Source organism: Serinus canaria, chromosome 10 (assembly GCF_022539315.1).
Source record: "Serinus canaria isolate serCan28SL12 chromosome 10, serCan2020, whole genome shotgun sequence".
Lineage (NCBI taxonomy): Eukaryota > Metazoa > Chordata > Aves > Passeriformes > Fringillidae > Serinus > Serinus canaria.
In genome coordinates this window covers 10,792,134-10,816,784 of record NC_066324.1, presented here as the reverse complement: position 1 = coordinate 10,816,784, position 24,651 = coordinate 10,792,134, and the positions used below count along the sequence as shown (strand labels likewise).

Genomic DNA, 24,651 nt, shown 5'->3' with positions numbered 1-24,651 from the left:
TATCATACAAATAATGAAAGAAAGGTCAGAAAGGGCTCTAAGGCAAGTGAAGTACCTTAAAGCTGATCATTAGTACAACTTATTTTCCTGCCTGGCAGCAGTTTTGTTTCTGCTGTTTCAAGGCTTGTTTGGGTTTTTTCACCAGCTGGGGATAAAAGAGGGACATTGGAAGAGAGACTGCACAGGGCAGAAACACCATCTCATCTCTGCACAGCAGCTCAGCGCTGCCCAGGTGCAACCCACTGCACCTGGCAGCCTATTCCACTGCCCAGGCACATGTTAGAAAAGGGAGTCACAGTCCCTTGAACCTGAGAATGCTCCTTTGGAACCTGATCCCACACAGCCAAAGAATACACAAACAACTATACTGTCCATGGAAAAACACAGTGTCCATTACTGTACGATTCACTGTATTTAAGTCATTTCACTCTCTTCAGAGAAGGCAGCAGAACACTTGAAGATGATGGGGAAAACTATAATGTGCCTCATTTCTGAAGGCAGGATGTGCTGTGTCTGAAATGAGAACTTTTGCAGTAAAGTTCAAAGAATTGCAGAGAGTCTTGGCACTGACAGAAAACAGCATGACCAAGCTGACTGTAGCAGTGAGCATCACCATAGCAGAGTTACAGAACACAAAGGTTTAGCACTTTAGGCTTAATTTCAAAACCAAAGTGATTCTAGGTATTTTCAGACATACTAAAATCTCCCAATTTTAGAGGACAGAGGGAACAAACAAAAGGCTCTACATAAACGAAACTCATCAAAAGTTAATGCAAACCTCTGTGTGTCACCATACAAAGAAAATAGGGAAGAGCAACAAGCTTGTAACTCCATCTTCACTTGCAAAATTTTCCTGTCAGTTGCTTGTAGACTTGAAATTATACTGATCATGAAATAATATTTTGCATACAAGAGTTTACGACTTTTAACTTCTGATCAGAAAAGTGAATGACTATGTTCAGGGATGACCATGGGATAACTATCATTTACTTCCATCTTTTCTAATAGGGGACAGCCTCACATCTCAATTCACAGACCAAATCAAGACCAGACCCCGACACATTCCCAAGTTAGTTCAATAAACTGACTTCCAACTATTTAAAAACTCAGACACAATAATGCTCTGTCCACAGGTGACATTGAAAGGCCAGTTGATAAATGCATCCAATCACAACACACTTTTCTTTCCACACAGACCATTTCCTTAAATAATTACTCACTGTTAAGCACTCCCTGTCCTCTCCTCCCCTCAGCCAGACACCATTACTCACCCCAGTCAGATCCCAATGTGTCATCATTGGAAAGTACATGGCAAAGATATCAGAGGGTGTTCGAAAGGAAAGAAAACAAAACTCTGTAAATATTTAAAAACTTATTTCCTATGATGTCTGACACTTCTTACCAATGAGGTTTGGTAGGTTTGGATGTGGTATGTGAAGAAATTATCACCATGCCACTTCTGTCTGCTCCCTTCCAGTGCCAGAGATGGTTTCATATACAAGCAAGACCATTTCGCAGCTGCTTCAGTGCACAGCACAGCACTGAGCTCAAATAGCTGAGATTTAACACTGGCTAGTGCTAAGATGTCACTGGAATTAGGGACTCAGAGAGCAACCATTCAGGCACTGTTTCTGGCAGGGATATAAACCTGGCAGAAGAAATGTCTCAAACTACTACAGCTGTGCTGCGGACAGATCACAGCTCCAAGTTGCTTCTCATTATTTTCACAAGAGGAAAAAATATCCAAGGAAGCATATCTAACACTGGTACCATAACTCTTTATTTGGTATTAGGCAGCCAAAAAGTTAGTTACTGCCTCATATAACCCAACCCCAGGAATATTACCCTTTAATTCATGAATCTGATGACCCCATTTCTTCATGTCTTCCTCACCTTTGCTTGCTGCAAATTGTTCTCCTATATTGACTTGCTGGCACACTTCAGCTTAAATTTATTTTCCATTCCGTAAGCTGCTTCACAAATCCATTTCTGCACAGATGATCTGTTTAACATGTCTATCTAGCAAATATTATCTAGTCTTCCTAGGATACTGGCTAAAGAATAGGACTTTGAAATAATAGCTTACTAATAATATGAGACTAACATTATCACTTACATTTGATGCACAGAAAAATTCAGTCTGACTATTTTATGAAGTATGCTGGCAATCTATTTTCCAGAACAAATGTACAACTATTTTTATGCCAATTTTGTTCTTGCAACTGACCCAGTTCTCAAAGTCTGTAGCTGAAAAGTAATAACATTACAGTAATAAAATAAAAAAATAGTGTTCAAAAATTATTATTACAGAATTGGAGTGATTTGTTGCACACATTTTAATCCAACATGCAGACTAAGCATTTCACCAAAATCAAAGCCTTAGCTCTGTTGTTCCCAATTATGTGCAGCAGCAGTCCAAATACAGAAAATTGTTACCACATTTTATTCTTTTCCATGATGAAGAAAACAGTAAGCAATGCAGCTAAATGTAGAATAACTTCTCATTTCTGAAGTCAGTTACCTGACAAACCCTAGCCTACCCTACTTTGCTGTATAAACTGTAAAGGACTGTGTCTTTGCAGATTTTAATTTTTCCAATATCTTTCACAGGCTAGCAACAATTAAATAAAATTCTGACTTTATTTTCATCTCCCTTTCTGCTAAAAAGTAACTAGCTTTGGTGACATATTTATTGTCAAGTCCAGATGATTATTAAGGAGAATGGATTCCACTACAGAATTTTGCACGTTCCACTTAAAAAGAGTTGACTGAAGTTTATCACTATTTTTCACAAGTGTTCTTAGGAGTGCCACGTTATAGAAACTCTCTTTACATACCACTAAGTATTAACTACTAACTAGCATGGTGAAGACAAACTAGTAGACAAGCTCTGGGTTGTTTTTTTTTTTTTTTCTCTTTGACTTCAAAAGACACTGACTAAAGTAACTAAGACTATCCAAACGTAGTGCAAACTGTTTAAGAAAAATAGAACCTCGTGACTTACAGAATATTACAGAGAGAGGCATCCAAAGAGAGGGAAAATGCTTTCAGACAATGCAATGTACAATTTAAAGAGATACTGCTCACTTTTACAATGGAGATAGAGTGGTACAATACACTAGAACTAACCTTTTCTTTTCTAAAATCTAACTAGTCCTCTGCAGTGCAATGAAACAAAATGCAATTACAGAGCACTGAAATGGAACTCAATCCAGAAGTGAAAACCTGTTATAAACAAAAAGGGGAGATGGGAGGGAGAGAGGGAACTGATTTTCAGTGCTCAAGCTCAGTGAAACACAGCAGGAGGAAACATAGAGCAGGAATGGAGAGAAGTCAGCTTGCTTTCAGTGTAGGAAGGCATGAAGTGTAATAATGATGGTTTGAGTGCTGCAATGAAATGTTAACTTAATGATACATACACAAATAGCTTTTTTGGTCCTAACAGAACCCTGAACTTCTGGCAGCTCTTTAACATGGTGATTAGAACAATCAATACCTTTTACTCCTTTATAACAGGAATCATCAAACTTGTCTGAAGCAAGCTCCCTCTTTCCCATAATCCAAAAAGACCAGCACTCCTAAGAAATTATAATGGTGGAAACCTTTCACTGAATGAAAGGAAGGGGCAAACAGATTGTTTCCCTGTAAAGACTCTTCTCCACATGGCAGACAGCTCCCTGGCCAAATTTCTTCAACCGGACACTCACTCAGGTTTTTGTTTTCTTATATCTATGTATTTCTGTGAAATTATCTTAGTCATGACAGACTTGATATGATGTAAATTTTTTTTTTTTTTTTACTAGCTGAAAGACTTTGGAAAAACTAATATTCTTCTTCTTGTGTAAGGCTGTAACACAGAGTTTTATATTTTATACAGCCAGCTAAAAAGACATGAAAAATATTTGGAAAACAGTGACAACACAGAGTATTTGATTTTTACAGAAATATTTTAACAATTATTTCACTTCATGGTTGCACAATAACCCACCAAAAATCTCAGGAAGCATTAAAAATGTAAGTCAATGACATATGAGAATTGCTTCAGACACTAATACCTCACCTCTAACTCTACGGCGAAACACATCAACTACCTAATTGAAATACCATGCAGCCCTCTGTGTTACAGGATCAGATTCCTTCCTCAATGAAACTGTGGCATCACTCTGTGTGTACACCAGTGTAATCATGACCAGAATCTGGATCATTTTGCATAACCACATATATGGGATTTGCATTAAGACTGTGGTCCAAAAATAAACACAGCAATAACGTGCACTATTTAACTCTGAATAAGCCTGAGGTGTCTCTGTTGAAATGTTACAGAATACATACCACAACTCTAGAATTATCACATGTATTCAATTTCTATTACAAGAAGTAAAAAACTAAGAAGGTAAATGATCCAATCTTGATTCACCAGTTTTCAACTAAGTAAGTGTAATTTTATTAAATATATATTATACCCACCAATATGAAGTACATGAGATGCTAATACATGTGCTTCATTACTGATATTATTAAGGCCTTCTGTCATTCCTGCCTTCACTGACCACTTCTCTTTGCTTAGCACTAATGGGTGGATGTCCCCCAGCGTCAGTAAAGGATTGGCCTCAAGTGACTGAGGACCCTCACATCTTTAATCTAAGATTACTGAAAATATTTATGACAATTGCCAATTAAACTCTTTGTAAAACCACATCAAAGTCTGACGTTCCCAAGCAGCGAGAGAGTACAGAATAATAATATCTTAAAATGGGAAGGATGGTGATGAGGAGGGATATTAATCCACGCACAATTCTCAAACTGAGGGCCCAGCTCTCTTCATACTTGCATGCAGCAGGAGAGAAGAGCAAAAGGTCTTTACTGACTCCCATTAGTGATGTAGTGAAGAGCACTTTTTGGTTCTTTAATTTAAGTTATTAAAGAACCAAAAAGTTCTAATTAAGTAATTAATTAAGTAACTAATTCTCTAATTAGTTGAGAAGAACCACAAGTTTTTCTAAGAGACTTTGAATTACCATGAATACTCCAGATAAATATTGGAAAGTTTTCATACATTTACTGAAAGTGTAAGCAACTCCACATTCTTAGCGTATTGTTTAACACTTTTTAAGTTTTTAATAGCAGCTGTGCTGATGCCTTTGGCCTTTTCTCACTCATCACACTTGCTCTGTATACACTATTTTAGTCTAACAGATATTGCAAATCTATTTTTACCTCAGCATTGGAAACTGGCATCTCTTCTACTTGTTGAAGGGAATGTCAGGTCCTAAGTTTTCATTTGCCTCCACATGTAGGACAAATCATTAAAACTTGGAAACAGTCACCAGCCTGAGTGCCTTCAACAGGAACGTTCAAAAAGTAGACTACAATCTTAGCAGTTTTTTCTTTCCTTTCTGTTAGATACAACTGCTTGGTTTTGTGAGTGCCCAGCCATGACATGCAGCATGAAGGCCAGTCCCAGTTACAAGGGAAAGGTTAGACTCACTGACTTTGATGAGAGAGCAATCCTTCAGTGGGGGAATCCCATTGTCTGTGACTGCATGGACACCCCCTCACACAGAAAACAGCCAGTGTTTGGGAGGGTGTTGGGGAAGAGAGACCCAGCCAGCTTCAGAGGCCTCTTGTCAATAGCTGGGCCACAGTGGTTCAGCTGAAAGTGACACACTCCAGTTGTAATTTACTAATTATGTGCTTACAAGGAATAGCATCAGAATCCTGGAAACTGCCATGTGTACTGAATGGTCCATTACACTGATCACCATTTTGAATAATTTCTCATTTATTTTAGAAAAGAAGGCTTCTCTCACATTCATGCTACACAAATCCCATCAAAGCTGATGGGTTTTTTTCCAGGACAATCACTGAAATTTATCTGTGTAAATGCACACAACATCTGGGATTAATGGTTTCAAATAATGGAGGTCATGAAGTGGCCCAAAACATACATGAGAGCCAGTGAGAGCTAGATAAGTAATTTTTTTTGGGGGGGGGATGTGGGAGAAATGAATCAGGGGTTCAGCAAACAAGCCAGGTGTCTGTGAATAACTAACTAGTGTACTGAGGGGAACAAACAAGCCTGGCCTGTTCTTTGTAGACTATCACACACTAATGCTGATTTCAGGCCCAAAATGGGAGATCCCAGTTGAAAAAGGGGGATGGTTACATATGTACACATTTTCACTCAAACTTGCACTTCTTTTATCCTCCTCCATTCAGGGTACAGATTCAAGCTGAAGTTTTGTTACACTCTGGCTACACAGAGATGCTCCAAAAGATAAGCAAATACTCAACATAATAGGAATCACTCAGATTTAGGTCAGCAAACTGCAAGCCTCACTAACTCTCAACACAGGAATACTTAACCTTTGCATAACACTGGAGCGTTAGCCTGTCATGCGACCCCAGCCTCCCTCTCTGAGCTTACAGCACGCAGTGCAGTGCCCTGCACAGCCTGGCGGAGCCATGCATCACTGCTAATGCATCCTGATAGATGAGTAGCACCAGCATCTACAGCATATGAAAATCAGAGAGCCACAGACAACAGAAGTCCTCTAAACATATTTTCCACTCTTAAAAAATCATTAAAATGTGTTGAACTTAAGTACGGTCTTTATAAATTTAACTATGTTATTTATTGATAAAATAATAATTTATGTAAATTTTACAAAGCCCTTACAGGCTTTGCTTCTGTTTACAGATAAAAGTATCTGCAGAAACTGCTGCTGATCCAGATGCCTGTCTAATACATAATACTTCACAGCCTTGCAAAATGCTGTATTAGAGGTTGGAAACTGCTTTTTGGCCTACTTTCTACACTGACATACTGAAAAAGAGGGAGAGTCTTGTGGTTGAGACACTTGGCTGGGACTGGGATGACCTGGGTTCAGTTTCAGACTCTGCTGCAGACTCCCAGCACATCCTTACACAAGTGACTTAATCTCCCTGTATATTAGCTCCCCACATGGAACGTGGGGCTGCCAATATTTCTGGATGCTGGTGGGGCTTTTTCCTATTTGGACTACACAGGCTTTGGGATGCAGACTTCTGTGTTTTCTGAATGATAAAGGGAGTCTCAAGCTGAGTTCTGGCCTCTTGGCATTACTCTAATAAAATGAGAAAAGATCTTTAATGTAAAGTTTTTTGTGTTTTGATTCTTCAAGGTTTTATGGTTGGTTGGGTTTGGGTTTTTTTATTTTTTTGAGGAGGAATGGTTGTGGTGTTTTATGGGGGTTTTTAATGTTCAATTAATTGTCAGTTTCTAGTAAAAGACAAGAGGAATTTGCTCCTGAAATTTTCTGTACTGGGTGAGTGCAACAGCAGCAGAACACATTCCACAGAGGAACTCATGCACAATCAATTAGGTCGTCTAATTAATTTTCCAACTCAATAGATGCTATAAACTTTTTTTCTTCAGAAATGTATCTACACATGTGTGTAAAAGCAACGCAGAAACTTTTAAAAGGAGAGGAGGACTGATCATATTCACTTGAAGGGAATAGGCTGCTACATGGGAGCAATGTCCTCTCACATGGAATTCATATTTCTGTCATGAAGGGAGAAAACACATATGGGGGGCATAAGAGCATTTTCCCATTGACAAGGTTGTTTAGTTACCATTAGGGACTGACTTGTTAATCAATAGTTAGAGTAATTTATGATACTAGGTTACCCTATAACTAGGGAGAATAAAAACATGTGGAGAGAAAAAGACATATTTTAAAAATAGGTTTGAATTAAATAGGGACAAAAAATGTAGATATTTATTGGGGGTTTAACCACATATTGCATCAGATATGCTACAGCATCTAACAGGTATCTGTTTCTCTAGTCCTACCTCAGCTAAAACTTCAATCAGCATCACTGTGTCTGAATAAGGACTCTGGATCAAAGATGAAAGAACCAGGAGAAGAATGGCCAGGCCAATTTTTTGCCTTCTCTCACAAGGTTTTACAGCAGCAAATTTTCAACTGCCATGAATTTTCTCTGCACTTCCTTTCCCATCATTGTGATCACTCTAATTCCACACTAATATAATGAAGTGTTTGTGGGACCAGAGTTATAATTGTGATGTCTGGATTAAAACAGTGAGTTGTGACATTTCTAAGAGTCCTTAGGGAGATGACAGTGAATTATAGAGAATACACAGACACTTGATAGTCCACAATTATGGGAAAAAAAGGCACAGAAGCACAATAAAGTGCTTCAGTTGGGGTTTTACTATGGTTGTTTCTATGGAAGCATAGATAGATTTATAAAGAACTTATAAAAATATCCAAAGCAAATAAAAAGTGATAAACATTACAGTTTCTCCAACCTGTAACACAAATCAGTGTTGTGTCAGTAACTGTTTCAAACAATGTGGCTGCTAGATCAGATGAGCAGACAGGGCAGAGACAGCAAGCTCTGGAAAAGATACATACTGCTTGTAGGTAAGGGAAAGCCAGAGCAAAAAGCCTTCAGGGAACAAGTGTAAAGAAAATAAGGATACAAAGAAACAAATCAGCAAAAGAGCAGAGGGACGAAAAACAGGAAGGCAGCAAAGACGGGAGGGATCAAAGCAAATCTAAGAAACGAGTGGGAGGCACAGAGACAAGGAGAGATAAACAGTGGGAGCCAGCAGACACCATGTGCGAGAAGAGGAGAAAAGGGAAGGGGAGGGAAGGAAAAGGCTGGCCAGCCCGAGAGCTTCGCCAGCCCACCAGGAGAGGGAAGTTTGCCAGGACAGGCCAGCCAACTACCTGGGTAAAAATGAGGGCCAGAGGGCCAACTAGTAGAGAGCGGCCAGGCAGCAAAAGCCGTCCAGGAGAGGAATCCGTGTGTGGAGCAGGGCGGGCACAATCCCAGCTGCCCCCAGGAGCGGGGTAAGCCCAGCAAGCATCACAAGGGGAACAGGCAGGAGCAGCACCCAGCCCTGTGCTCCAAGAACAGCAATGAGCAAGAAGCAAAAAGATTCCTGAGAACATCCCAGCAATAGAGTGAATATCTCACTGACACATCTGGCTATGCACTCTGAAATACTATCCACTAGGATCATTGGGTGGCCAAGTATGAATAAACAATGACTACACAAATTGCAGCTATTAACCATCCCTTTTCCCAAAAGGCATTTTCCTCCCATTTGTAGGGCTGATATCCATATTTGTTTTCTACTTTGATACTTTCAAGATGACAAAGTACAAATTATGTACCCCAATATTATTTATATAGTTAAATGCCATAATCCTAAATCAAGAAAAACAAACACCAGTGATAAATAAGAATATGAAATAAAAAAGGCGTTACAAACCACATGACGAATGGCTTAATCTAGCAGTGACAACATACTGCTTATCTCTTCAACTGGGCAGCTCCTATCCACCCATCTCAAAGAAATAAAATTAACTATACTGAATAAGAAAAACTACTAAAGGATTTCTACTAGATACTAAAAAGTTGTGCTATCATCTGAAATATTTTTTACACTAAAAGAACACTAATTGAACAATTGAGTGGATTAGAATAAACCATGACAAGGTCTAACTGTGTTCCTATCTTCAGAGCTAAAACTTATTTTTTTTTAAAAAAAGCAGTAAGGTGTGTGTGTGTATGTGTGTATAGGTATATATATATATATTTAAATTATTTCTCAGAAGAACAAGCTTCATTTCACAGTCAAAACAGACTGTTAAGTGCATCCTGTCCATTTTTTTCTCCCCAAGAAGTTTCTTTGTGGTGTAAACCAGCATAATAAAAAGCAGGTACTTAAATTAATGGGTGATCCTGTCAAGGAATCAGGACTCAGAGAAAGAAAAGAACAGGTGGAGGCAGTGTCTCAATGTTTACCTTACCTTTCTGGATACAGAACCTGCTCCACACCACCAAAACTCCTGAGTATGTTTTTCCTTTTAATTTCATTGGGCTTTGAATGAAGTATCAAGCCATCAGGAAGCCAGTGACTCATTAAACTCCCTTACCCTCAAACCGAAAGAGATTCACAGCTGAGACAGATGATATTCTAGGTGTTAAAAGTCAAATTCTGCTTGGGACCAAGTGCAAGAGAGCAGCACATGCCAGGCAGCATGCTGGGGTTCCCACAGCCGGTAAGAGGAGGGAGGGGTAGGGAAGCAGGAGGGAAGAGGGAGCACCTTTCTAGTGCTGGGGAGCAGTGAGGAGTTATGAGGGGGAAGCATACAGAGTGCAGCATAATACAGTTTAAAGTTCCTTTGTGGGAGCTCTGGTATCTGCCTAAGCTGCAAGGTTTAGTAATTGCAGTGCCAATATAAATTTGTACCTAAAAATATAGGAAATATTTTCTTTCAATTTTTAGTAGAATGGGTACATTTAACAGTCCAGGTGGTCATCAATACATATGTGATTCACTTCCAGCAACATTAGTGGAATAACAGACTGTTCTGTGGGGTGTCCAAAGTTTCAGCTGCTTGTAAACCAGCACTGTGGGAAAACTTTAGGTGGCTTTAAAAAAATTCTTGTAAAACAGTAGAAAGCTCATAATTTAGGACAGTTCAGTGGAAGAGAAAACTTCCTCCTTATTATCAGAAATATTTTGCACTACATCCAAAAGGCAAGTAGGACTTCCTCCAGGAATAATGTCTTTTACCCACACCATTCTTGTCAGGAAAGTGTCTGAATACCTGTTTTAATAATTAAGTTTCAGGTTTCAACTACACTTGTGATAAATAACATTCACAGGAGAAAAATGTTTTTAGAGTATCAAATAGTTTAGTCTGATAAAATAAAATAAGCTTGTGGTGGTTAAACTACCCTTACATAAGAACATTTTATAACTGTGTGAATATACTATAAGCTTAACTTATAAAGATATTTAGCCCACACGTTTGAAATGAGACAACCATTACATTGGAACTCTTGCCTGGCAGCATGCTGATTTCTTTCCTCCCATTTCATTTAATTATCAACTTGAAATTGGATCAGCAACTTTTAAACAGCTGATTAAAAGCCCTGTTTGCAGAAGTGATCTTGGTTATTTTCCACATGAGCATCAGGCTGCCCCTCTGCAGGGCAGTAATTCTGCTGTGACCTCATTCCACTTTGGAAAAGGTATGGAGAATCACTGGCACCTTGGGTGCTGCATCTGCATCAACATGCCCCACTGCAAACCACACACAATACTGACTACTTGAATAAAAACAACAAACATTAAAAAAAAGACACAAAGACATCACCTCAGCAAAAAAGGAAAAGTCCAAAACTCTTCTACATCTGCTCAAATTTGAGCATAATCTAAATCCTACTTTAGATTTAAAAGAGCTACTTATGCTTCATCAGAGGCTATTGGAAGACACGTATACAAACTTGTCAAGGTGTTAATCAATGTTCATTAACAAACTTGCATTCTAAAAGTGCTTTAGAAATGAAAATATCATGTGAAAGACACTGTATGTGGCACATAAGCCCAAAAGGAAAAGAACAGTATATTATAAAACTGAAAGAGGCTGTACTGATTTTCTTTGCTATTTACTCTACTAGAGTATTTCTCACTCATTATCTTAAAATCCCCAGTTGCAGTTAAATAACTACCATTCCATATAACAGTATTTTCTATCCACTATAACCACAATCTTCACTAAAACATATTCATATTTGTGGCTTATCAATTTAATCACTTTTAACTTTTATCCAAAAATTACTGATTGATATTACTGAGTGGTAGCACAGCACAGAACTAATTACTTTCTCAATAACCTTACTGAAATCTGACTGACAAGATTGGATCAGGTCTCTCTGACTACTGATTCAAAGCCCACTTAGGGCTTTGGGCATCCTTTTATTTTATGTGAGTAGGTTTTGGATCACTTCAGGAGTGACTCTGAAGTTTCATCTAGGCTTCACCTCTCTGAACAATATCCAGACTTCTACCTTTAGGTTTAAAGTACTACCCGAATGTCTGAATATAAAACTAATACATAGGCACAAGGGTGGGTGGGTGAGTGAGTGAGTGAGTGAGTGAGTGAGTGAGTGAGTGAGTGAGTGAGTGAGTGAGTGAGTGAGTGAGAGTGTGTGTGTGAAATGCAGGTATAATCTACCCTCTGGACATAGCAAAACAGGCTGCAGAATAAACACAAGCCATTCCCTGCAGGGTTCTGGAAATAGTTTACACTAAGTGGCAAATCATTACTGCTTTAGACATTTCTTGAAATGCCAGTCATCTTGAACTCTTCTGGTATTTCCTGGGGTGCAATGGGCAGCTGCCTAGAAATTTTGTATGGGATATTTGATGCCAAATCACTGTGTAACATCTTATAAGATTACCTAAATATTTATGAACAAAGAATAGAAGTTATATATGCATATGCACAAACCCCATCTAATTTGTTTAAATAATTTCACACATTAAAAAAACTCAATTCTCATATCAAGACTTCCTTCAGCAGACAAACATGAAGCAGTCTCTCAGTAGTGGGAGATGTTAAAAGGAGCTCCTGTAAGCTGCACTCCAGACAACTCCCACTGAAGTGTCAAAACTACTGTCAAAACTACCTTAAATCTTCTCAGTAAGTCTCTCCTCCATGATGCAAAATTCAAAGGAAGTGTATTTATTCATTCATTTATTTTGAAGAGGACCAGGACACCAGTCCTAATATGCCTGGGGGATAGTCGAATCATGGATGCAAAGGCTTGCTGCTGCTGCAGAGTAACAAAGAAGTTCCTCCCAGCTTGAACTGAAACGGACATCAACAAGGCAGGCTGCAGGAAGTTGTTATTTCTACTCAAAATTCTAAACAGCTGTTTTCAAGGCAGATTAAAAGATTTTTCAATGTTTGGATTCAACTCAAGAGCTTTATCTAATGCATACTTTGTATTTGAGTATTTGTTGAATTAGAAATTTAATAGAGCAGCTGAGTATTTTAAAATCTTTTGGAAGATGTGAAAAAGGGATGTGAACTCTAGCACACCCTGTAAAACATAAATTTCTTACCAAAAGAATATGTTATTCATGTGCTCTGTACATTAGGTCAATTATTACTCACTTTCTTTGGAGAACCACCAAGTGCCTCCACCCTTTATAACAGAGCACTGTAATCAACTGTAGTAAGAATAGGAGAATTATTCTAATACACACCGGTGGCTCAGGCCTGAGCTCAAGAAGGCTTGAACAGTAAGAGACTAAGAAGGATTTGCCATCGTCTTTTCTTTTTAAGAGGGAAAGAAATTATTGTTTCCTTGTACACCTCAGCAAATAATTTCAATTGCACATAAATAGGAAACAATTTATAAAAAGGAATGCTTTAAATTTGGCCTCCAATTTAAACACTTCTGTTATTTAATGACAAATTCCATAAACAATCTGATACCGAAACTTCTTCCACAGCACGTCTTTCATTTCCGCTAACCCAATTTAACCTCTCATCTTCCTTGCACTCAGCAGCTGTACAAAGCACTTTTTTTGTACTGACATCAGCAAATGACTGAAGTGTTAGTGCTAGATTTAAAATGCCTTCTAAAACCACGACATTTTGTATTGAATTTGGAACCAAGTTTGATACAAGTTGTACTGTTATTTTAATATAGTATCACCTTTCATTAAACCATATCTTGCTGGGTTCCTGCTGGGACCTGAGAACTGAAATAGCACAAGATTTAATGCATGGCACTTCATTTTGTGCAGCCTGGCTCAGGCCAAGAGAAGCATTTCAAATTATTTAGATAACCACACAGATTAAATACCCAGCAAGATAGCTTGCTAAGTCATTCATCATTTACCATTCCTGGCCTGGGCTTGTGTCTAGCAATGTTTTCACTAGAAGAGCCATTCAGATGAATGGAATGCACATCTCCACTGAGTCTCCCCTGCCCAAGCAGCAGTCTAAAAACGTCTCAACCAGCCTCCAATGCTCTTTTCCCCAGATTGATGAAAACTGGCTAAATCCTCTCTATCATCATCTTCTTGCCTGTCTTCCCTTCTCACCTGTAGCTCTTGCTTTTGCTTTATGAGCCCTGTAATTTTACCAAATTTTAGTGTATTAAAACATTTTTGTCTCCTTACTTCAATCCCTCAAAAAGTTCACAAATCATCCTCTGACTACTCTTTAACCCCTCAACTCAAGAACCAAATAGCTGGAATTAGTTCGCACCTTGGGGTGTAATTCAATTTCAGACATAATATCTGCATCATTAAGCTGCATCTTACTTTAAAGGTTATTGGAGCCTAAGTAACTTAACACCAACTCTCCTTTCACAGAATCCTTTCACAGAGGTGGATCACTCACCTCTTCTCACTGCAGATCTTTTGGCCCTTGAAGCCTGTGGCTTGGAAGTAATTTTTGACCCTGTGGCTTCTTCTGAAGTCTGTATTAATCCAACTGTAAAGCTGCCATACTTGCATTTTACAAACCTCTCCAAGTTACCACCCATACTGTCCCACCAGGACATGGAGATTCTCATAAAGGCTTTCATCATATCCCAGCAGGACAATTATAGTTCACTGTTTGCTGGTTTTACTATTGCTGCTTTCAAACATTTCAAGTCCAAGTAGTGTTCTGTCACAGTACTGCTCAACTGAGCTAAGACATCTGGACAATCCAGACAAGAGACCAGTCCAATGGCCCTTGAAGAAACAGTTCAAGAGTCACCTTAATTGCACTTTAAAGAAAGTGCACAGCATGCTTTTTCCACTGTATGTTTATTGCTTTCCTTTTGCTGTAGTTCTCAGAAACATAAGCAAACAGGAGCTGTTAAGGTCCTAAAACTTCCCATCACTGAGGTACTCAGCTGCTTCCTAAATCAGGTGAAATTAGCAAGTACCTAATAGGTCTCCCCATCTTTTTGCATTAAGTGACAAGCAAGTAACTACAATTAGTGTCAAGTGCAAACAGGAAAACTCTCCTGACAGTGTGTCTGTAGTTATTAGTACTACTTGGAATTAAAACCATTCCCTATTCTACACCCCATGAACCACTGTAGTTTTGTCAGCTTATTCTTAATTTTTAAACTAACTTTTCCATTTTTAAAATTTTATTCGGCAAGTACATTAGATATCATCAGCATAACATGTACTTTCATTTCACAGCACTCAATCAATCACTGCCACAGGAGAAACACTCTCTGGATAACAGAACAAATAAGAAAAAAATGCAGAAGATCCAGAATTATGAGCACTTGGACAATGTTAGCACTGGACCTTCATTAAATAGCTAATGGGTCTGAATGGTACAGCTGGAGGTGTTACAAATCACAGACTAACACATATTTTAGCACATTTTCCACAGTCCTGGACAATCTGCTCCAACTGATCCTGTTTGAGCAGGAGAGTTGGACTAGGTGATCTAAAGAGGTCCCTTCCACCCTAAGCAATTCTGTAAGCTGAAATACAGTTAGAAATTACCCTCTCTCCCTTTAAATTTTACAGTTCTGTTTTTAAAAGAATGTAAATGCATTGTTTGATAGGCAGGAGTTACCCCACTAACCAGCAGATATGTGTTTTGTTGCGCTGCCTGTTTTAGCCAGAGATAAACTGGTTTTCCAAACCTTGCTGAAAATTCAGTTATCAATAGATTAAATGGAGCAATTGTAAGTAATGGGACTGAGATAAAAGGACCTAGAGCAAAAGCTGAGGGCTTAATCTTGAGACCAAAGAGTACTATGAGATCCCTGTGCATACAGAAATAAGGAAAATGTAAAGTCTTGTAAAATATCACTGAACTTATGACCACTGCTGCAATGCCAGCAAGGACACCTCTGGCTTTGTCCCATGCTGTGTGCAGTAGTGCAGGATGAAGGCATCAGCCACCATCTCCCCAAGGAGGCAACAAGTGTGAGCATACAGGTTTCTCCTCAGCTCTTGCTTCCCTATGACTGTCAGCATCTCTGTGTCAGAAGAAAAAGCCCTAGAGAGTCACAGAAGACCATTCATTCCAAGGAGTAAGGAGCAAATGGGGACAGCACTGCACACCTGGCAATCACTGGGTAAACTTTACAAAAAACATAAACACTGAGGAGAGGATCATTATAAAACATGACTGAGCTCACTTGGTAAGCCAGGCTTACTTGAGTAACTGCTTTTTAATGATTGAGGCACACACTAAGTTAAACATTCAGGGACAAGTAAAACAGCACAGAGACCACTCTTTCAGAATGGGAGAACTATAATCTGAATGACACCACCATGGAAAGAAATGAAGGCTATGGCACAGCAGACTGAGTTCCATTACCTGCGCTAGTTTAGCTTGGGTAACGCCTGCAACAGATACAAAGTAAATGTATAAGACCAAAATCAAAACTCAGGTGCTTTAAAAGGGTCACATTTCTTTAAATATAAACCCACATGTATATATGTGTAAATACACATGCATTTTTAATAACTTTCATGCTTTTTTTAAATGACATATCCATGGCCTTTGCACGCTTAGCTACAGGGAAGGGAAATACTGAATCTTGGTTTCTTTATGTAGCAAATTCCACCTCTTTTTCCAAAAGAAGTTTCTTCTGGATAAGGAGTGCAAAGCCAAGCTCTGTTTTACAGCATAGCAGAATTTGGAGAGTGGTATTTCTCTCAGGGCTCCTTTCTTTTCAGACCTTATTTAGGCCTCTTTTCTTTTCCTACAGCATTTCTCTAAAGTGCCAAACTGTACAAGCTATATTAAAAAAAATATATAAAAACTACTCAGTCATTATTCATTAACCTCTCAAGGGCAACTGGAAGTGAGAATGTGCCTGTCCTTACAGCTGCTCTTAGGTAGCTGTTTCCCACAATTTTTTGCAGCTTTTATGCTGATACAGGATAGATCTCTTTTTAAATCTAACAGTTTACTTTAGAAAAGTCTTGTTTTTATAGAGATTTCAACAGCTCTGTTACAAATACATAGCAAAAAAACTTACATGTGTCAAAACAGTTACACTGACCACTTTGAGCACCTCAGTTTAAGATGCATTTTCATTAGCATTTTGCAGCTGACCTATATAAAATAATTGTTTTACTTGGAAATGCCTTCATCAGTTTATCCTTTCATTAGGTTAGATCTATGTTCTAAAAGAGGTTTCTTTTCTTTGTTAGAACTGGCCATCTAAAAATTTTTAGATCACTTGTAAAAAAAAGAGAAAAAGTAAGTCACAAATTCAACTGAGGCATCATGCACACTGATACTTGCTTCTGTGGCAACTCTAACAAAAATTCTCAGTTTACTAGCCCAAGAAGAAAAAAAGCTATGAATGGGTGATCACAAGGAAAACATTTGTTTTCACTGCAACAAATGAGAGGATTTCAGGTAGCCGTGCTTTCTTATATCAAAATATATTGCAGCCAAGAGAAGGAGTAATTTTCTCCATGAACAGCTAAATAGGCATCGTTAGGTAAGTTCTCAGCTGCATTTACTCATTCCCTATATTAAGTCAGACTCTGGGAGTCACCATTTCAAAGGCACCTTTTCTTTGGAAAGTTCCATGAGAAATCAGTTGTGGCCAGCTATTTTATTTTTTACAAGTTTTGGCCGAAATTAGAAAAATGGGCCTGGTAAAATGGTACTAAGAGGGGAACATGAGCCCTAAGATAGACATCCTGAAGGCCTCAAATGTAACACCATGCTGCAATGACAACCAATATCAATAATAGCTGATTCAATCTTTCAGCACACATACACACACAAAAAAATTACTCTCATGATACAACACATGAGAGGGATTCTTTCCAGTTCTCCCTGGAACATTGCAGAGCACAGATCTGGCAGTAAAGGCCAGTCAGGGAAGCTACAGCTTTCAACTGCCTGCACTGTGTATATAGAATTTATAGCTGTATGATCTGCATGCAACATCCCATAATCACTCCGTGTAGGTAACTTCTACAAAGCCTCTCCTCCACTGGCCTCCACTCTTCATTTCTCAAGACACTACAAGGCAGACAGCAAGAACCACATGCAGGCAAAGCCAGCACAGGGTCCAGCCTGGCTGCAGTGAGAGCTGAACTCAATTTTTTTGCACAGCAAACAGGAGCCAGAAGCTGCCAGCAAAGCTGGAGGCAAGAGTCAGGTTCAACAACAAAGCTGTTTGCAGTACCAGAAGAATGATCTAGTGACTCTCCTGTGAGTCTTTTCAATGTCCTACATACAAGAACCAAATCTTACAGATTAGAACGATGCAGCTATTTCATTCAAATGTTTTGGTGATAATTTATACCAAATAAAGAGTCCACAATTTGTGATTAAATTTATATGCATCTCCACTGCTACAACTAAAATCAAAACAAAGTCGAAAAAATACTTTACTGCACATCTAAAGGTCAGTGTCCTTAGCAGCCAATCAAGAAAGCATGGAAATACAAAAAGGTCTGCCAAATAGCTGGATGAAAACTTTAGATTTGTTTGACTGAAACCAAAACTCAATTTGGAACAAAATGTAAATGTTCAGCTTCATGTACAAAAGTTGGAGCCCTCACATCTCACAAGAGACCTAAGCCATATGTATTTAATCATTTATGGATCTTGATTAATCTTATAAGCATATATCTGAAGAAACATTTTAAAACTGGCTATATGATATTTTAAGACACACAAGCATAGAGCAAGCAACACAGGACCAGTTATTGGGTGAACATGCAAGGACCCCAACAATGGATAAAAGCCTTCCTATATGTAAGATCCCTAAAAATGCTTTTTGGCATCAAATAACAGACTGAGCTGAGTCCTGAGTTCTAATCCAGAGATCTATTGATTATATTGCTAAGTATTACAAACCACCTAAATCACACACAATCGTTCTGTAGAGGCTGACTTCTCAACCATAAAGCTGCAGCTTCAATTTTAAAAATAAAAAAAACCTCATTCAGTTATCTCAACCTCTTTTTTAGAAAAGATAACACAGTGGAATTTTTATTCTCAAACTGAAAGAATCATCAAAGGTGACAACATATACTGAAATTATTTTAAAGTCAGTAAAATATGACTCTGTGACTAAATATATTGATCTTCAGTCTGAAGCCACTTTTCATAACTTTTCAGGGGGAAAAAAATATGTGCAGGAGTCCTTATTGCAGGCCTTCAAGTTTAGCCATCCTTTAGTTTGCTGCTATAACACTGTACATGCATGCATTCATGTTACAGAGCTGCAGAAACTACATGTCTATGTCAACAGATGTGTTTCTTGGAAGAAAGCAACAAAAATCGAGTTTATTCAAATGTTTGCCAGCTACCATATGCTGCAATACTACTTTAAATGCAACATAAGGCTTTGGGAACATACTTTTACTGCTATCTACACTTTGTTATTTACTTTCCATTTAGACTAAATACCAGAGACGGGGCACACTAAGGGGTGCAGTGTCCTCTTTGTAAAAACATTCTACCCGTTGTAGTATTTAGAAAGAAAAAAAAATATACAGCCCTACATTACTCTTGACCACTTTCAGCGGCTGCACATTCATAGGGAGGCTCTGGGAAAGATATTTTTACATATGGCATTAATTCTGGGAACTTTTAATAATGGCCAAATATAATTAAAAATTATGCAAAAATTCCTGCCATGAAGAGAGCAGTACAGAAACTACTCTGTTTGAAGAAAAAGCAATCGTTTGCTCATACTCTGAGTCCATAAAAAAAAAAAACACACGTGGTACATTTTTAATATTTGAACTACATCAGGCCCAATTCTGCTCCAATGCGAAGCGAGTGGCAAAACTCCAGAATGCAGCAGGATTGAGCCCCTGATGTTGTCACAAGCATTCAAATAAACAAACAGGTCTGTAACACATTCTAAGCTTCCACTGTGTTCCTCTAAATGAATCCAGACAGAAAAAGAAAAGCACATTTCATTGCATTTCTGCAATACAAGGATAACAACAATGTACAACCTTCTATTATATAGAACTCACCCTCTTAAAGTATTATCACCCAAATGTCTAATGAGAAATAGTTTCAAAGAGTCAAGAAAACCTTTGTGCACAAATCTGGAGACAGCTCTAACAAATCTGGTTTTTGATCTTCCTGAGCTCCTAACATCAATTTTTCTCTGGACTTTCTCTGGACTTTCATAAAGTGCAAGATACGGGGATGTTTTCACATGACCCAAACGTGGGCATCTCCAACAGCCAGCTAAATCCCCTAGGCTCTTTTACAGACAATAGAAAGAGCTGTCAATGTCAATGTCAATGTCAATGAATCATCCTCAGGGGAACATAAGCTAAGTCTCTGCTCTCAGTCTCTTCAGCAACTCTAAAAGAAACTGCAGAATTTGTAACTCACTTAAGTTATTCAGCATTAACAGTAAAATGGCATAAGGATGGCATCCGATTTTTAACCAGTTGGAGAAATTTTGCTTTGTCCACATCTTCATTTTCTGCTATCTGTGATTGCATTAATAATATCATTACTGAGAAACTAAAAGCTGAGTGCATCTCTCAGATCTTAACTAACTCTGAAAGCCTGGGCCAAAATCCAGCAAGGCCCTTATGCACTTGCATAATTCTAAGCATATTGACATCTTGGTTTGAACTTAAAGGCATGTCAAAGCTCATCACTGGACCACCGCCAGAGAACTCAGCACCTTCCTAAAAGAAGTCCCTGAAGTTCAATTTTTTACTGAGGCAATATCTGTGAAATATTTTCCTTCTTGGGCTATGCATTTTAAATGTGTCTTAAATGGCTGTAGGAAGCATTCCCAACTCCACTACACTTTTACTGCTGAGTTTATGGCAAGTCCACCTTTTTGAACACTATTCCACAGAAAAGCCAGGTCTGTTGTTTTATGACACAGCTGCATATACTTGACAATAAGTCCAGGCAGCTTCTCCTGCTCTGGAAAAGAGCCAAACACCACACACAACAGCTCAGGAATTAATGATGCATGTGCACCAAGATAAAGTTATTGATCCAGCTTTGGGGAAGCCTGTCTCACCAGTGACCTAGCATATACTCCCAGGACATGAAGAGGAACTCCACTGATAAAAGTGAATCTCAGAATTCCTTATGCTCATGTTTATAGAGTAAAACACTAAGATTAACACTTCTAAGTCATACAAAAAAGCAATTTGTGTGCCAAAGTGGTCCAAGGCCACCCTGTGAAAGAATGACTGAATAAATACATAGAAATACTCATTCCACAAATTTGATGGTGTTTGTTACATTTTGAAAGCAGTGGGTCTTTCACCAGATAAAGCCCCTGACCTACACAGAAGTCTTGTCTTCATTAACAATCACATGGTCGACATTTACTGAGGTAATGTATGGAAAAACTACTTAAAACAGTAGACACTGTTTTAGAACAGAACTACACAACTTGTCTCTGTAGCTAAGAAACTGGATCTAATTTTGTTCCAACCACCTGCAACATTTTAAATGTTTTCCCTATCGGATTATTAGAACAACCCCACGTGTTTGGTTGCCTCGACATCGTTTTATTCAAGTCAGTTCTAAGTTATGACATATGCAGCAAGGGCTGGAATATTCCTTGGTGTGTGACATATGTGCCACAAACACTCTTCGACTGTTACTGTTAGTTGAAGCTTGCAGAGAAAAGCACTGGGTGATACACAGCAGTAAATTATTTCCATAACTGTTAGTTTGTGGGATGGCATAACCTAGAAGTCAAATCACAGCCAAACAGATGGAGCATGTGTATGCCACAAAACTGTATCACTTCACATTACGTTTATATCCAGAAATGGCGTTTTCAAAACAATCTGCTTCTCCTGCTTCTGCCAGAAATGGCAGAGTTTAAGACACCATTTCTCTTGAGTATTTTCCTTCCCCCTCCACCTCCATGCACAGAGATGCTTTGGTTTTGTTTTGTTTCCTCCCCTCTTTCTTTTCTTTCTAATAAACACACCGTTTTACATGAATCTTGTCAATTTACTGGCTAACATCCATTCACATGTACATCAGAAGCCCACCAGGGAGTGTCAAATCCACAGAACTTTCCAAAGCTAGATTCAAAATATGGACCTCTTACTTAGCTGACAGCTGTGTAAAATCATATGCAGCCAGACAACTCCCCAATGACCACACAGGTGCATGTGCTGAACAAGGCAAGTTATTCTAAGACCAAGATTAGTTTATACTTGAAAAGTTATCTTCAGAAAAAGTTTTTCTCATGGCATAATGTGATTCTGAGACCAAAAACCACCACACCCTTTTTAGAGGAGGGGAACATATTAGCTCAGCTAGGTAGAGAGGCTGCAGAAAATCTGTGAAAGCAGCCAAATTTCAGAGGTTTTCTGGGAAGATATGACAATCATTTGGCCTCAACACAGCAAGCAAGCATTAACCAGGAATACTACAGCTCATTAATGTCTATTTTCTCTTTTATTGGTAACTTTAAAATCAAACAGGTGTTTTAAGTACAGAACTGCCTATGGACAAGGAATGTAAGTTACAGATTTCCACCTCAATTGTGCTCAATAGCATGCATTTAATTTCAGGATAGCTTGACTTCGCTCAAATGGCTCTGTGCCACCAGTTTCTCACTCCACCCACCACCAGGAAGAAGCCCTGAGGGACAGGACTGAAGCTGTTACCAGGATGCAGCCTAGAAACTTGCCCTAATGATGTGGAGTCAAACTGGTCTCACGTCAGGCAACACAGAAGTAGCACTGAACAATCTTCTTCTAAACTTACGCTTCACATTCCTTACCAGACTGAAGGCTCAAAAACTTCACCCATGAAGAACAAGCAGTAATTGCTTGCAATTCCAAGTCTTTGCAGTAATATTCTGTGCATTCTCACCTATAAGTATTTATTCTCTTCAAAATTAGAAACTTGAACCCAGTTGCCCATTCCTGTTACTCCTCTCCAGAAGTGAGATCCCTTGATACAAAACTGAGCTACTTTTCAATCCTTGGAAAAATCTCCCCATTGGTTTGAACTACTTTTATAACATCTGAGTGGACAACTGGCACAACTTTACACAGTGCCCACAACTTTACACAGTGCCAACACAGCAATTTTATCTGTTGTAGGGAGTGTTGGAAATAGATGATTCATCCGTTTAAGCACAGGGAAAAAAAACCTTTGGTCCCCTCAGAGTTATTCTGTATCACCCACCTATGCTGCCACATAAAAAAGCCAACTGTTACTCCTCCAGGTGCAGCACTGACAGCAGAAATCATGTGACACACTCATTGACAGAAATTTCATGCGCTAAGCACATCCTCTACATGGAAGCCCAAAATCAGATTATTAATGTCTATTCTGGCCCAGGTTCATAGAGATGTAACACAACCTATTCTATGAATAGAATGTATGAATTTCCAACTACATAGACCAATTGCTCTGACAAATGAAAATATTTTATTTGTATTTTTATAAAACTCAACAGGATTATACCGAAACATTGTCCACTGCTCACAAATGAAATGTTAAATTGGTTTAATAACCCTGAAAAAAATCCACATACCATATAAGGTAGTTGGTATCATTGTGTTCTCATTTGAAGATTATCACTATGGATATGCAACTAAAAAGCCAAATTAAAAACAATAAATCTGTACAAAATGGATAGGAGAATTGAATAAACTCTGCAAAAGCAAACATAACAAAGATAGAGACAAGATGCTACTTATGACGCGTATCAAATTCCAAGACCTTTTCTGATGACTTAGAAACTGAAGTTCGAGCAAAAGCACGTAAACACTTTAATTTGCCACCTCTTCCACTGGAGTGTTTTCATCACAAGCAAAGTAAACGCTACGTCTGTGTTTCATCCTGGCCTCTATCCTTATGAAGTTCACATACTTCTAAAAATGCTGCTTACAATTTATTTCTGTCTTGAGACGAACAAAAACAAACAGAGCCAATTCAGCTATTGAATACAATAGGTAATGGCCCAACAGCCCTACTGCCGGAGGTCTTGGAACATTATTACTGCCACTGATTTAGGGCACGTACCTCTCTCACACTGGGGTCCAGTAAAGCCATACGTGCAGGCACAGCGGTTCGGAGCCACGCATCTCCCTCCATTTAGACATCCATTCTCACAGACAGCTGGATCAAAGGGAATGCAAGAATAATCTTTATTGAGCTGTTTTCAGAAAGACATGAAGGTATGTACTTGGCCAAGTTAGATAAACTGGTAAAAATGGTAAACATGCCAAACTCTTTTCCTAGAATCTACTTCATGACCTTGTACTACTTCCTGGCCTCATCAGTACCGTGAGCTCATCTTTTCAGTGGAGCATAACACAAATACAGGAACAACCACAGCTCTTCTGACCTCTCAGAGCCTTTCTCTTTGGGATAGCTGGACAATCCCATATCTTTCAGAATTTGTAACAAACAAGCAGTGATAGAGATTGCAGATAGAAGATGGAGAGGAATATTTCATCTCTAAATCCTCAAATGTGTTTGTTCCTTCTCTAATAATCCAGTATTAAAAGGCTGTTTGCTGGTGTTAAACAAATAAGGCTATTAACTGGGATAGCAAAATTTAATCAATATCTATTCCATGTAAATTTGATACTCTTCCTCTGTATCATGTTGTCACTAGCTTCAGAAGTCAATTTTTTAATAATAAAATCCAAAATAAATTCTTCTCAGATATAATTAGAAAATACAACATGCACATGAAAAAGGAGATTTTAAATACAATTTCATGTTCATTGAGTAATGTTATTCTTTGTTTCGTTTCACATTCACTTCAGTAGAAAGAAGATTTCCATTTATCCTCTTTTATCCACTTGATATTTCACAGTGAAGGCAGAAATACAATTCT

The 24,651-nt window shown here is 38.5% G+C and overlaps 1 protein-coding gene across 1 annotated transcript in view; it reads right to left on the bottom strand.

Annotated features, from left to right (window-relative positions):
* The window catches only part of FBN1 (fibrillin 1), a 140,189-nt gene that overhangs the window by 92,805 nt on the left and 22,733 nt on the right, over positions 1-24,651 (bottom strand). The window contains exon 6 of the mRNA XM_030228326.2: positions 23,829-23,924. Within this exon, the coding sequence (XP_030084186.2) occupies positions 23,829-23,924 (96 nt within the window). The remainder of the gene's footprint in view (positions 1-23,828; positions 23,925-24,651) is intronic.